Source organism: Coregonus lavaretus, assembly GCF_964263955.1.
Source record: "Coregonus lavaretus genome assembly, chromosome: 30".
Taxonomy (NCBI): domain Eukaryota; kingdom Metazoa; phylum Chordata; class Actinopteri; order Salmoniformes; family Salmonidae; genus Coregonus; species Coregonus lavaretus.
Genome location: NC_140017.1, coordinates 4,386,437 through 4,400,574, shown reverse-complemented (window position 1 = coordinate 4,400,574; position 14,138 = coordinate 4,386,437). Strand labels below are relative to the sequence as shown.

The 14,138-nt window shown below is 42.1% G+C and overlaps 1 protein-coding gene across 4 annotated transcripts; it reads left to right on the top strand.

The window, feature by feature from the left end:
* Nucleotides 1-1,849: 1,849 nt before the first annotated feature.
* LOC311105861 (eukaryotic translation initiation factor 4H-like) lies at nucleotides 1,850-12,571 on the top strand. 4 transcript variants are annotated; one of them, XM_084148077.1, is made up of 8 exons: nucleotides 1,850-2,234; nucleotides 4,565-4,746; nucleotides 4,853-4,917; nucleotides 5,716-5,812; nucleotides 8,274-8,333; nucleotides 8,915-9,070; nucleotides 9,548-9,663; nucleotides 10,752-12,571. In XM_084148077.1, exons 1-8 carry the CDS (start codon nucleotides 2,170-2,172, stop codon nucleotides 10,776-10,778), a joined length of 768 nt encoding a protein of 255 aa, XP_084004203.1. In that variant the 5' UTR covers nucleotides 1,850-2,169; the 3' UTR covers nucleotides 10,779-12,571. The 4 variants fall into 4 exon arrangements, with proteins under 4 accessions (XP_084004203.1, XP_084004205.1, XP_084004202.1 ...); XM_084148076.1 differs by having other exon boundaries at nucleotides 2,134-2,234; nucleotides 4,559-4,746; XM_084148079.1 differs by lacking the exon at nucleotides 8,274-8,333 and having other exon boundaries at nucleotides 2,128-2,234.
* Nucleotides 12,572-14,138: the final 1,567 nt, after the last annotated feature.

The following is a 14,138-nucleotide window of genomic DNA, read 5'->3' as shown; positions in this document are numbered from 1 at the left end:
TGTTAGTTGTTATTAGTCCCATCCTTCAACTCCATTCAACACCACCCATCTATCTCTTAACACCATCCATATAGGATTTCTATTTGCCATATATTTTTCAATTGTACTGTGATGTTTTACAAAAATTCTGAACCTTTCTATTCTCATTGTTTCTACAGATTGTAAATTGAAAATAAACATTTTTGCTAAAAGTATTATTATATTATTGATCGATTGACTATGACTTTTCAAATCACCCAGTAATGCTATCTGCAAGGTTAGCTCCAGGTAAATATTGCAATCCTTTATCCATTCCTGGACCTGTGTCCAAAAACAAGCTACAAATGGACAGTACCAAAACAAATGATCTAATGATTCTATCTCTTCGCAGCAAAATCTGCAGAGCTGGGAATATTGTATCCCCCATGTAAATAACATTCTATTGGCAGCAAGAATTTTATATAATAATTTAAATTGAAAGATTGTAATTTTTGAATCCGGTGTCGTTTTGCGTATCAGTTCATAAACACTATGCCATGGGATCGGTACGTCAAAAATCTCTTCCCAACTATTTTGCAATCTATATGGGACGGCTGTCAATCCTTTGGTCCTTAAATGAAACTGATATACTTTTTTATTTATCACAGTTTTCCTTAACCAATTATGTTCTTTAATGCAAGGCCGACAGACAAGTTCCTTACTTTCTCCCCCTTCCACTTTCCTCTTCCATTTTTGCGGTAAGGCTGCAATTATTTGGTTGTAATTTTGGGTAGAGCAGACATTTCCATATGTTCTGGTTAGCTGCATGTGCGACATAACTCCACCAGTCCTACCTATGATATCATTTACGAAGATTATACATTTTTTAAAGATTTTGAGTTTAACCACAATATTTGTTGCATTATTTGTAACTATCGTTTCTGGAGGATTCAATTGAAATTGCAACCAACTTTCTATGGCTTGTTTTAGAAATAGTGATATTTGGGAGATGATTTCCTTTTCAAATAACTGAAAGAGAGAGGTTGTAATCTGAATAAAGGGAAAAAGGCCATTATTGAACATTGGGTGAGACAATCTTACTAATTTGCTAGAGAACCAGTTCGGATTTAAGTATAACTTTTGTATGACTGAAGCTTTTAGTGATAGGTCTAATGCTTTAATATTTCATAATTTCTGTCCTCCGAATTCATATTCATTATATAAATAGGCCTGTTTAATTTTGTCTTGCTTGCCATCGAACAACTTTGGGATGAAATGCGAAAGCCGACTGGGAGCCAGTTATAATCGCCCAACATCAGTGCCCGACCTCTAATGCTCTTGTGGCTGAATGGAAGCAAGTCCCCGCAGCAATGTTCCAACATCTAGTGGAAAGCCTGTCCAGGAGAGTGGAGGCTGTTATAGCAGCAAAGGGTGGACCAACTCCATTTTAATGGCCATAATTTTGGAATGAGATGTTTGACGAGCAGGTGTCCACATCGTTTTCGTCATGTGGTGATCATACATTCTGCAAAATCGTAACATATTGTACGTTTTCAAATTCCTAACATAGTGTACATATACAAATTCGTAACATATGTTACTAATTACAATTCGTATTCTATGTTATGAATTTGCAAATGTACACTATGTTAAGAATTTGAAAAACATACAATATGTTACGAATTACAATTCGTATTCTATCATACAAAATGGGTGATGGACATCCACAAATTAATACATACCATACGAAACGTAACATATCATCAAACTAAATGGAGTGTCTTGGCTTTATGTACATAATAATACGAAATGCTCTGAGACCAGGTTGGCATGGTGTAACTCCAGCTGGGGTGGAGGAGGTAGGCAACTTGATGAAATGAGCTACATTGTTATTCCTGTGGATAATAGTACGGAGATAGTGTTGGCTAAAGGACTGTACTTCTTTATGAATTGCACCTTTTTCTTACAGTTGTTGTAATTGCCCAGCCAGGATAAATACCAATATCCAGATGAGACTGGGGTTGGATCTTGTTAGTTTACTGATAATTAATTTAGTTAGGGGATTTGAGGGTAGCTAATCTATAGTATCTACCTGACTGTGCAAAAACTGTTCGTTATGGTTCAGGCACTGAGAGGACAACTAAAATTGAGCTACCCCTATATTGAAGGTCCTTCGACACCAAACTGCTTTCTCCGACAGCAATCTCGGCAATGGCGGATTACGATAACTACGATGACCGGGATCGGGCTTACGGTAGTTTTGGTGGAGGCAGAGGGTAAGAAAATACCTGGACGAATAGAATGTATCAGTATTACTGTATGGTGATGCGAGAAAACGCACTAATGCCTCAGGTTATGCAGGGACTTGTTCGAAATTCGTCTGAAAGACAGGCCTGGGTTCAGAACTCGGGCCAGACAGTGCCAGTGGTTAGCCTCTCACGGCCGCTTTTGATGAATGGGAAGCCGGTATTGAGGGCGGGGAAAAGTCGTGGATTGACCATAGCTAACTACTTCCAGATGTGCGTGTTAGATTTTCCATTACAGAATGTTAGCGACTTATTCATGTCGGTTTGACAATACATATTATGACATGGTTATGATTGCAAGTCATTTTATCTTTCTCACAGACTGCCAGCATGGCACTTGGCGCCAGCATCTTGTTAAAAAACAGCCCACATGGGCTGCATGTTGTGCTAGCAAGTCGGGTACTGCGTCGATTGGCCAAATCGGGTAATAACAGCTCGAGATGTCAACACGCACCATTCCCCAAAATCATTATCAATACATGGCATGTTTAGTTAACTATTAATCATTATTCAATGCACAAGCCATTTGATGCCTTGTTCGTGGTAACGATAGACAGCTAGCTAGACTAGCTTGTGCTAATTGCATGAAGAGTTATGCGGAGGACTAGCTAACTAGTATGCTAACTCTGCTAGCTAGTCTAGTTTGGGCCCAGTGCACCCTGCATCCGTTACTAGCTAGTTTGATGCATGCACACATGTCAGCTAACTAGCTATGTTTTTATGATTTGTAGAATGTTAGCTAACGTTAACTATAGTAGCTATAATTGCTGATTTGCGCTTTGCTCAGGTAGTTAGCTAGGTTTGCAATGCATTTAACTAACATAACGTGGGCTAACCCGTGCATTGCCACTGAGGCCAGACAATCAATACCAGGAAATTGTAAACGTTACGTGCTAAAGATGTTGCGGCGATTCTGAAATGTATTCTGAAACTCAGTCCTAGTTAGGTAGCTAACTAGCCAGAACATCAAAATAGCCTAATCAACGAAAACACTATACATTTAACTAGCGATCTAACGGCATAACTACAGTTAAAATGTGCTCCCTTGGATAGGATTAACGTAACTATGATCATATCCAAGATCTGGGAGCCACCCCTTGTCAGTGACTGTCATAACATTAATTGTTGTAATCATATTTTGCTTCGCTTTATTCACACAGGAAAGGAGTTGGAGCCCCTCATCATGAAATACCTAAACTAGTCTATTCTATTGGGCTATCTGTCATAAATTAATTTGACACCATGGCCAAATAACTACAGATGATCACCTTGTCTTATCAAATGCTATGTAAGATCACAACAGCCAACTTGGTTATATTACAATTGCTCTCCTTGCTAATTGTGGGAAAGATCCATATGCCCAACCTCCCTTCCTTGGAAGACAAATTTCAGTTGAATGCATTCAGTTGTGCAACTGAATAGATATCCCCTTTCCCTTGTTGGGGCCTAAAGCTAGGTTGCTGTACCTCTTGGTTCTGCCTGGTCGCCCAGTTTGCTTTGACACCCGAGGAATGCTGCAGGCATGCAGGACCCCATCTGCATTTCTCTCCGCCCGTCAGATTGGAGTGCTGTTACCAGCAAGGGAATAGGTTCCTTGCAGTTTTGGCAAAGACCCATAACCCCTCATGAGGAGCATACATTTTTTGCATTTAAATCATTTTAGCAGACGCTCTTATATCCAGTGCATTCATCTAAGTTCATTAGGGGAAAATCAAATACATAGCACAGTCACTGCAAGTTAACCCTTCGAAATGGCAGTTCAGTGTACAGGAACTTCTGCTGTTCATTGAGAAAAATGAAACAAATGGCATCTCTGTTATTGTTTAACAGTATTTAGCTCAACAGGGCTGCCATCTTTTGCTGTGTGCTGCTAACACTGTTGGCATTGAAATGGAACAGATTATTTTTCTTTCTCCAGTTTCCAGACAGCCTAGTCCGATTTCCTGTATTGTATGTGCAACATTATGTATTTTCCTATGGGATCTGAGCTGTAGATCTTTGGTCTATTGATTGGTAATGGATCTGTCCAAGTGTACATCATTTATTGAAGGTTCAGCAAAAGTCAGCTGAAAGTATGACTGCACTATCTCTGTCCCACGGTTTTTCCTGGGACATCAGGTTTTGCTTGTGACTCAGTTAATGTCCCAATTATCAACCATAATCTCCTGCTCAGACTCTCAGCCATTGCTACCAGTAGTCCTGAGTCATTCTTGACCAGGAAAACTCAGGGTTCTGTACGGGGAGTGGCTATCTGTTGTAGTCTGTTCTCTCATGGAGGTGTTCGTTTCTGGTAGACCCAGAGGTGGCAGTGGACCTGGTGGACCCCGCAAGCAGAAGGATCTACCCACAGAGCCCCCATACACAGCCTACGTGGGCAACCTGCCCTTCAACACAGTACAAGGAGACATAGACACCATTTTCAAAGACCTCAACGTCAGGAGTGTTCGACTAGTCAGAGACAAAGAAACGGACAAGTTTAAAGGTGAGCGAGCATCCATTGTCTTAGTATAGCATAACCTCAAACATCACAAGCCACAGCGACACAGTTTTGTTCTTTTTCTTAACCAAATTCATTTTCTCCTTTTCAGGTTTTTGTTATGTGGAGTTTGATGACTTGGAATCCCTTAAAGAAGCTTTGACGTATGATGGTGCTGTGAGTACCTGCAATTAGTTCTCAGGTCCTCATTTGTATCTGCTTCATAAATGTAAAACAAAGGGATACTGTGGTTTAGTGTCAAAATTATGGAAACAAACAGCTGTATGTTACTCAGTCACATTTTTATTTTATTTTTTAAAGCTATAGCACACACTATTTAACATAAAACAGGTTCTTAAACTGAGACTCTGCGTTATGACGTAGCCACGAGCAGCAATGTGAACCAAATATATTGTAGAGTGACGCTGATGCAAGGGGCTGCTCTTGTGAGCATTCACACAGAGCATCTGCGCATGTGCATAAGAGTTCACTTCACTCTCATACAACGTGATGGCTGCGTGACAACTGCGGAGGAGAACAGCCGCTGGTGTTGTTCTTGTTGTTTTGGAAGTCGGCCCGATCCTGTTTATTCTTGCATCACTGAGTATACCTTTTAAAGGACCATAGAGTTCAGTCTGCTTCGTATGGAAAATCGGAGTATTGTGATATGGGTATCGTGACAAACAAATAAATCTATGCTGTTTTTGCATAAAACAAATAAAACTGTCCCCAACACTGATATTATAAATGTAGTTTGTTTATCACCTTTCATAAAATCGATTGCAGTCCAAAGTGCTTAAAAAATTTGTGGTGACAACCGACTGTCATTTTATAAAAGGGACAATTGAATACAGTGACAGGTCCAACAGTGATATATTTGTAGGACAAACACTGTTGGAAGCATTATCAGACAAGGGGACCACATTGTTTCATTTTTTCCTAGTGCTTACTTTTGCCCCTCACCCCCTTCTCTAGCTCCTTGGAGACCGGTCACTCAGGGTTGACATAGCAGAGGGCCGAAAACAAGAGAGGGGCGCCGGAGGATTCGGCTTCCGGGGGAACGACAGAGGAGGTACCTTGTGCTAACTTGTTTGTTCCTCTTACGACTACTGCTTAGTATATTTCTTACTTATTATTAAAACTACAAAGAAATGTCAATGACTTACATCAACTGATTCAGTGTTGATCTTTTACATTCTCTAATGAGTCGAGAAATTGATTTGTGGATTGTCTTAATTGTAAATATTAATATGAAGTAGCAATACCTCTTGGCCTAGATTTGAATAATTACGCATCTTTAACATTGACCTGAGACTATCATCTTTCACCTTCATACTCAAATCGAGGCTGTCTTAAAATCTATCAATTGTCAAAAGCTTTGCTGTTCTGTTTGAGTTTGCTACCATCTAAGCATACAGTACATTCCACTTATAAGAATAATGGAATAATCAATCATTTATTGTGTGGTCATAAAAATGTGACGATGCTTGTACTTCCCTTTTATAGATCAACGGATTATGTAATCCGCTATAATCAAAAGTATCAGTCCTTATAAGAGGAGTGCATTGCACAAGTACCACTACAATTGTTGCCTCTGTGGCCTTATTCTTGTTGTACACTGCTCAAAAAAATTAAGGGAACACTTAAACAACACAATGTAACTCCAAGTCAATCACACTTCTGTGAAATCAAACTGTCCACTTAGGAAGCAACACTGATTGACAATACATTTCACATGCTGTTGTGCAAATGGAATAGACAACAGGTAGAAATTATAGGCAATTAGCAAGACACCCCCAATAAAGGACTGGTTTTGCAGGTGGTGACCACAGACCACTTCTCCGTTCCTATGCTTCCTGGCTGATGTTTTGGTCACTTTTGAATGCTGGCGGTGCTTTCACTCTAGTGGTAGCATGAGACGGAGTCTACAACCCACGCAAGTGGCTCAGGTAGTGCAGCTCATCCAGGATGGCACATCAATGCGAGCTGTGGCAAGAAGGTTTGCTGTGTCTGTCAGCGTAGTGTCCAGAACATGGAGGCGCTACCAGGAGACAGGCCAGTACATCAGGAGACGTGGAGGAGGCCGTAGGAGGGCAACAACCCAGCAGCAGGACTGCTACCTCCGCCTTTGTGCAAGGAGGAGCAGGAGGAGCACTGCCAGAGCCCTGCAAAATTACCTCCAGCAGGCCACAAATGTGCATGTGTCTGCTCAAATGGTCAGAAACAGACTCCATGAGGGTGGTATGAGGGCCCGACGTCCACAGGTGGGGGACGTTTGGCATTTGCCAAACCGTGCAGAACGTTTGGCATTTGCCAGAGAACACCAAGATTGGCAAATTCGCCACTGGCGCCCTGTGCTCTTCACAGATGAAAGCAGGTTCACACTGAGCACGTGACAGACGTGACAGAGTCTGGAGACGCCATGGAGAACGTTCTGCTGCCTGCAACATCCTCCAGCATGACCGGTTTGGCGGTGGGTCAGTCATGGTGTGGGGTGGCATTTCTTTGGGGGGCCGCACAGCCCTCCATGTGCTCGCCAGAGCTAGCCTGACTGCCATTAGGTACCGAGATGAGATCCTCAGACCCCTTGTGAGACCATATGCTGGTGCGGTTGGCCCTGGGTTCCTCCTAATGCAAGACAATGCTAGACCTCATGTGGCTGGAGTGTGTCAGCAGTTCCTGCAAGAGGAAGGCATTGATGCTATGGATTGGCCCGCCCGTTCCCCATACCTGAATCCAATTGAGCACATCTGGGACATCATGTCTCGCTCCATCCACCAACGCCACGTTGCACCACAGACTGTCCAGGAGTTGGCGGATGCTTTAGTCCAGGTCTGGGAGGAGATCCCTCAGGAGACCATCCGCCACCTCATCAGGAGCATGCCCAGGCGTTGTAGGGAGGTCATACAGGCACGTGGAGGCCACACACACTACTGAGCCTCATTTTGACTTGTTTTAAGGACATTACATCAAAGTTGGATCTGCCTGTAGTGTGGTTTTCCACTTTTAATTTTGAGGGTGACTCCAAATCCAGACCTCCATGGGTTGATCAATTTGATTTCCATTGATAATTTTTGTGTGATTTTGTTGTCAGCACATTCAACTATGTAAAGAAAAAGTATTTAATACGATTATTTCATTCATTCAGATCTAGGATGTGTTATTTTAGTGTTCCCTTAATTTTTTTTGAGCAGTGTATTTCACTACATACTGGGATTTCAGAATACCTGCCACTTTTCATAATGTATCCATTCAACATCTTACTCCTTTCTCTCCTGGTTCCTTTTCTGTAGTAAATGGTGCTTGATCTGTTACTACAAACTTTGAGCAGCTAAACCAAATATTTTCTACTTTGTCTCTACTTTCCCAACCAAATACTTCAACTAGCTGTCTCTAGAAGTAGTACTACTTACCTAGGCCCTTGGCTAACCAGCACTAGGCCCTTGGCTAACCAGCAAGTGGGTTCCTCACCCCTGCCTCAGCCCTAAGCACCAATCACCCCTGTTGTTAAAACTGAGCCCTGTCCCCCGCAGGCCGAGGGGGCTCTCGAGGTGGTGGTGCCAGAGGAGGTTCCAGAGACGACTACGAAGGAGGTGGGATGAGCGTTCCGCTGGTTTAGCCGGTTCCCAACCGGTCATTAGAGCATACCCAGTTTGACCGCTGCAGTTTAAGATCCAAGCATTGCAGTACAGTGGAGTTGGTAGCGTGAGCACCAAGCTAAGGAAGCAAAGCAATTGCTCACATTTATTTGAGGCGTGAATCTGCAGAATAGTGTGATACAAGCAGTATGTGATTTCCTCCCCCCATAGGAATTCTCATAGGTTCTCCTAGAGATTTTTATTTTGCGATTTGCACAGGTTTTTCTGTCCCTTGGTGCATTTTGTTTGTTATCCCTCCGTCATCACTCATACAGGAGGTTCACCTCATTCATTCGTCACCTTACAGGGCTGCTCCAGGTGCTGGGAAAGAACAGAGATTTAGTCAGATCTGCAATGTTTAGAATGTTACTGATAGGAATGTGGTGTTTAGAGCTGACAAGATTTCTTATCTTTATTCCACATGAGAGAATCATGTCTGTTCTACACAATACTTTATCTGAACGTTCTAGAACATTGCACTCCTGAATGAACCCAAGACTGTAACCTGTCTCTTCCCTCTGCATCTCCTCGTGTAGGCTACAGAGGAGACGACGACTTCGGACGGGGTCGAGGAGGCGGCCGCGGCGGTGACCGACGGGGAGGCGGCGGAGGAGCAGGCATGGGGGGACGCTACAGGGACGGCGGACCACCACCGCGCGCCGGAGCGGAAGACTTCAGAGAACCCTCTGACGGTGTCACAATCTCTCTTATCTCATATAAAACACTAGATCAGAGGTACTCCCATTAAAGTGTGGAGGTCTGAAGTAATGCTGGTTTTGTTTTCTCCACCATAGTTGGTTAATTGATTGATAGATTTCACTGATTGGTCAGAGACTCCACTCAGCTGGTGTCCCACGCCTGAATTAGTCCCTGATTAGAGGAGAATACGAAAATCAGCAGTACTTCTTGCATCGAGGTCCGCGTTTGAGGAAAAAGCACTCTAGGCAATGTTTAGTCATGGAAGAACAGATCAGTTTAGATGGATATCTGATGGCTTTGTGTATTGTTACAGTATAGCTTTTGTAAAGATAATGTGAAGGTGTCAATATTGACCTATCATTTAATATATAACGAAAAACCCTGAACCAAGTGACCACCTATTTGACCTGATAACATTTGACTTGACCAGTTAATCATGTTTGTCCTTTTTTTCTCTTCTCTTTACGCAGAGGAGAGGGCGCAGAGACCACGGCTTCAGCTGAAGCCACGCACGGTGGCTGCCCCACTAAACCAAGTCGCCAACCCCAACTCCGCCATATTTGGTGGAGCCAAGCCCAGGGAGGAGGTAATTCCCAAAGATAAACCTTAAGAGGTTGACCAGGCCTCAGTCTGGGAGGGCAGGGACGGTGTCGAAAAATGAAACCATGCCAATGGGATACGTTAACGCCTCCTGTTAGCATCCCTCTCTTTTGGAGATGACGAACTGAACAAAACCCTCATTCTCTGAGTTCAGTTTGAGTGAAATATTTAATCGAGACAGATTAAATACAAGACGAGAACACACACACACACTCTTGGAAAAAGAATACAACACACCTGCACACCAACACCCAAAGAGCAGCTTGTGAATGCATGTCAAACTGTTAACATGGTTTTTACGTTCACCTCTGCTTCCCTGTGATTAGTGCCTGCTTTGTCTGTAGTTCTGTTGGCAGAAGGTCCATTCACATGTTGATTGCAGTAAAATATTAATACAATTGAGCTGAAAAGTAACCCAACTTTTCAATGTTGATATAGTCGTATAATTAACAACTATATTCGACCCTCTGTGTGTTGGAATTTAAGTGTCTCTCGACCCCAACTCTGAAGTGGTCGCTATGCTTCCATGTGGGTAGGCATTGATCCCTACAAGAATTCTGCCCCCGTTTATAAAACCAATATAACATGAATTGTTAGAATAGAACGGTTTGCTCTGATGGTTTGGTTCATGGCAGTTGTGGCTGAGCTTCTGTAGGGGGTCATGAAGGTTTTGTTATCACAGTTGGTCAACACGACACCTTCATTGTCTTAAGATAATCTGCTCCCCTCCCCCACACACATATATATATATATATATATATACACACACACACACCAACAAGAAAGCTTGGTCAGAAATGTGCTGCTTTTGTTTCCGTTTAGCCCATATGACTTCCAAATGTAAATTGGCATTGTTCAGCCGTATGGTCTGTTCAGTTTGGGAACAGTGCAAAAAGTAAACTATTTTTATTAGTGGAGATTTTAAGGTCATTGTATCTGCTTAACTATCCAGTTGTAGTGTGGGAGTTCTTAGACTATTTTATAATTTCTCCTATTATTACATGATTTAACATTTCCTCCGGAATTGAACCTGTCTAACCATAATGTTTTTGTTTTTGTTTCCCATTCTCAAAGCTTGAAAAAGAGGCAGAAAAGGAATAGATATATCCACGAGGCTGCATTATTCTGGAAGTCTACTCTGGATCTACTGACTTTGTTTACCAAAAATCTTTCAAAGACTTCTCCCAAAGAAAGCTCGCTGGGGAGTCAGGAGCTCGGTTCCTCTTTCTGCTCGCTAACACAAAGCAGGCCTTCATCTAATTGGTAAAAGAGCAGTTGGACCCAAGGCTGCTGTGAGGGGCAGGGGCCAGGCCTGTCAACCTGACCCATACCCCACACACATCAAAAGGAACTCGGGACAGTGGCTTCAGTTTGGTTCTGTTGCCTTTGGGTAAGGACTTTGCTGTGTAGTTTTCTCTTACCTTTCCCAAGGCATCCTTTGTGTTCACCAAATGATTTGCAGTTTTAGACATACAGCAGTCAAAAGGCTGTTCCTTTGGTGTCTTTTATATATTTTCCTCCTAAATTTCTGCTCTTATTTGTGAAATGAATATCATTTCAGCTTCAAATTTCCACTGTCTTAAATATTAAATGATAACATTGCCAAGAGAACTGAATCCTTATTGTTGTCTCTCAATGTGTAATTCTGGAACCTGATTTTTGAAAGATTTTTGATCTTAGTCTGTTCAATCCAGGCAAAATGGCTTCCTGCAATAATGGAGCAATGCCGAAAGTGTTTGTTTAGAGGAGCGGCTGAAGCGCGCACTAGATTAAATCAAAAACATGGGTTATTGCAACGGTCTTTGTCTGGCAACTTTCTACTTCCCCAGCTTGATAGTTATATGCATTTTATCACCTAAACACTGCAAAATGTACAAACTGAACTGAAAAAAAAAAAATCAACTGCTCTCATTTGTCCTATGGAGACTAGTCTAAATCTAGTCTGCCTACCAGTAGATGGTGTGTAGGATGCTTTTGAGAATTTGTGTTGCGCAACCATTTTTATTTACATTTTACTGGTTATGAAATGTAGTAAGTGATACCTTGTTCTTACTGTACTATAGAAAGATCTGCTGTTTTAATTCAATTTTTTGTTCATTTTCCTACACTGTTTATGGCAATAAAATGTATAATCTTACATTAATTTTTTATTAAGAATGTGTTTTAAATGGGATGGGTGAATGAGTCAAGGCAGTGAAGTAGTTCTCCGAGAACACATATGAAGCAATGTGAACATGGAATAAAAACATATTTTAATTTAATGGAACGGGGCAGACATTGTTTTGAAAAAGTGAACACTGTAAAGAACATGCATGCATATCCAGTTTCAGTCCATTTAAGTTATTGTTGATTATTCCTTAAAGTTTTCTATGTTCGCAAGTGTCTTTCTGCACACGTTAGAAATAACTAGGTTCCTCATCCTCAACACTTTCCCCACAGGATTACAATATAATGCAGAGGATATGTAGAATACAATTTTGAGGCCTGTTATCACCATACAGTAGCTCGAGGTGCAGGGACTGGATCCTTTTCAGTGTGAGTGTCTGAATGCCAGACAGAATCCTTGTTCTGAATTTATGGTTAGTTGGACTTTGAGAACAGGGGGCGTATTCATTATGACAACTGTTTAAAAACCAAACGGCGCAAAACGATTGTTTCTATTGGACAAATTTCAGGTAGGTCCCATTTTGTTTGCTTCCGTTTAAGAAATGTTTTGCAACAGAATCGGTGTAATGAATATGCCCCTGAGCAAGACTTTTTGCTTTATTTTGTTTTGATTGAAGCACCCAATATTAGTTTTAAATTGGCTATTTGTTTGGCAGAGCGTAGATAGGGCTGAAAATATAACAGGTTTTGGTATTTTGAACTATCTTAAATAAAACAATTGAATTGTCTGTCACTGCTTACATGAAAAGTGTATACATTTCTTTTTCTGAAGGAAGTACCCGTATCAAATGTTCTAGCATGAAGAACATTAATTTCACATTTAGTCCGTTGGGGAACAATCTTGTGAAAGAAGGAAGTTCAAGGTATTAGGCCACTGTGTTGACCACATTTGTCAATAAATATTCACTAAACACATTTGTGTGTCAAGTACAGCATATTTCATCATTGTCAACTGACTGTCCAAGAACCCACATGGCTTGTCATGCATAATGTAATTGTGTTCGTGGTAATGTCTGAATGAGGACCATCCTGAGATTCTCATGTTAAGAATTAATATATTCTGTCAAACCTCTGACGAATGGCTGGCCTAAAGAGGATCCCATGGATGTCCAGAAGGTAGTATCAAAAAATTACCTTGTCTTACTATATATATATATATATATATACTGCTCAAAAAAATAAAGGAAACAATAAAATAACACATCCTAGATCTGAATGAATGAAATCTTATTAAATACTTTTCTTTACATAGTTGAATGTGCTGACAACAAAATCACACAAAAATGATCAATGGAAATCAAATTAATCAACCCATGGAGGTCTGGATTTGGAGTCACCCTCAAAATTAAAGTGGAAAACCACACTACAGGCTGATCCAACTTTGATGTAATGTCCTTAAAACAAGTCAAAATGAGGCTCAGTAGTGTGTGTGGCCTCCATGTGCCTGTATGACCTCCCTACAACGCCTGGGCATGCTCCTGATGAGGTGGCGATGGTCTCCTGAGGGATCTCCTCCCAGACCTGGACTAAAGCATCCACCAACTCCTGGACAGTCTGTGGTGCAACGTGGCGTTGGTGGATGGAGCGAGACATGATGTCCCAGATGTGCTCAATTGGATTCAGGTCTGGGGAACGGGCGGGCCAGTCCATAGCATCAATGCCTTCCTCTTGCAGGAACTGCTGACACACTCCAGCCACATGAGGTCTAGCATTGTCTTGCATTAGGAGGAACCCAGGGCTGTTGCAGGCAGCAGAACGTCTCCAGACTCTGTCACGTCTGTCACATGTGCTCAGTGTGAACCTGCTTTCATCTGTGAAGAGCACAGGGCGCCAGTGGCGAATTTGCCAATCTTGGTGTTCTCTGGCAAATGCCAAACGTTCTGCACGGTTTGGCAAATGCCAAACGTCCCCCACCTGTGGACGTCGGGCCCTCATACCACCCTCATGGAGTCTGTTTCTGACCGTTTGAGCAGACACATGCACATTTGTGGCCTGCTGGAGGTCATTTTGCAGGGCTCTGGCAGTGCTCCTCCTGCTCCTCCTTGCACAAAGGCGGAGGTAGCAGTCCTGCTGCTGGGTTGTTGCCCTTGTCGTATCGCGTAAGTGCTGGCAATTATTGCTGATGAACAAAGGAGTCTGCTCATACTGAACTTGGATCATAAGGTTTATTCATATCACAAGCTTCAGCATAAGTGACAGATGTCATGACATCCGGAGAACGGCGTCCCAGATTGCAATGGCCGTTCTGACTTCTTCTTCGTTTAGCCCCTACTTATAAACAATGCAAAAAGATGG

Coding starts and splice junctions, on each gene's coding strand:
- LOC311105861 (XM_084148076.1), top strand. CDS start 2,170: ATGGCGGATTACGATAACTACGATGACCGGGATCGGGCTTACGGTAGT. Junction 4,918..5,715: donor CTTTGACGTATGATGGTGCT/GTGAGTACCTGC, acceptor CCCCTTCTCTAG/CTCCTTGGAGACCGGTCACT. Junction 5,813..8,273: donor CCGGGGGAACGACAGAGGAG/GTACCTTGTGCT, acceptor TGTCCCCCGCAG/GCCGAGGGGGCTCTCGAGGT.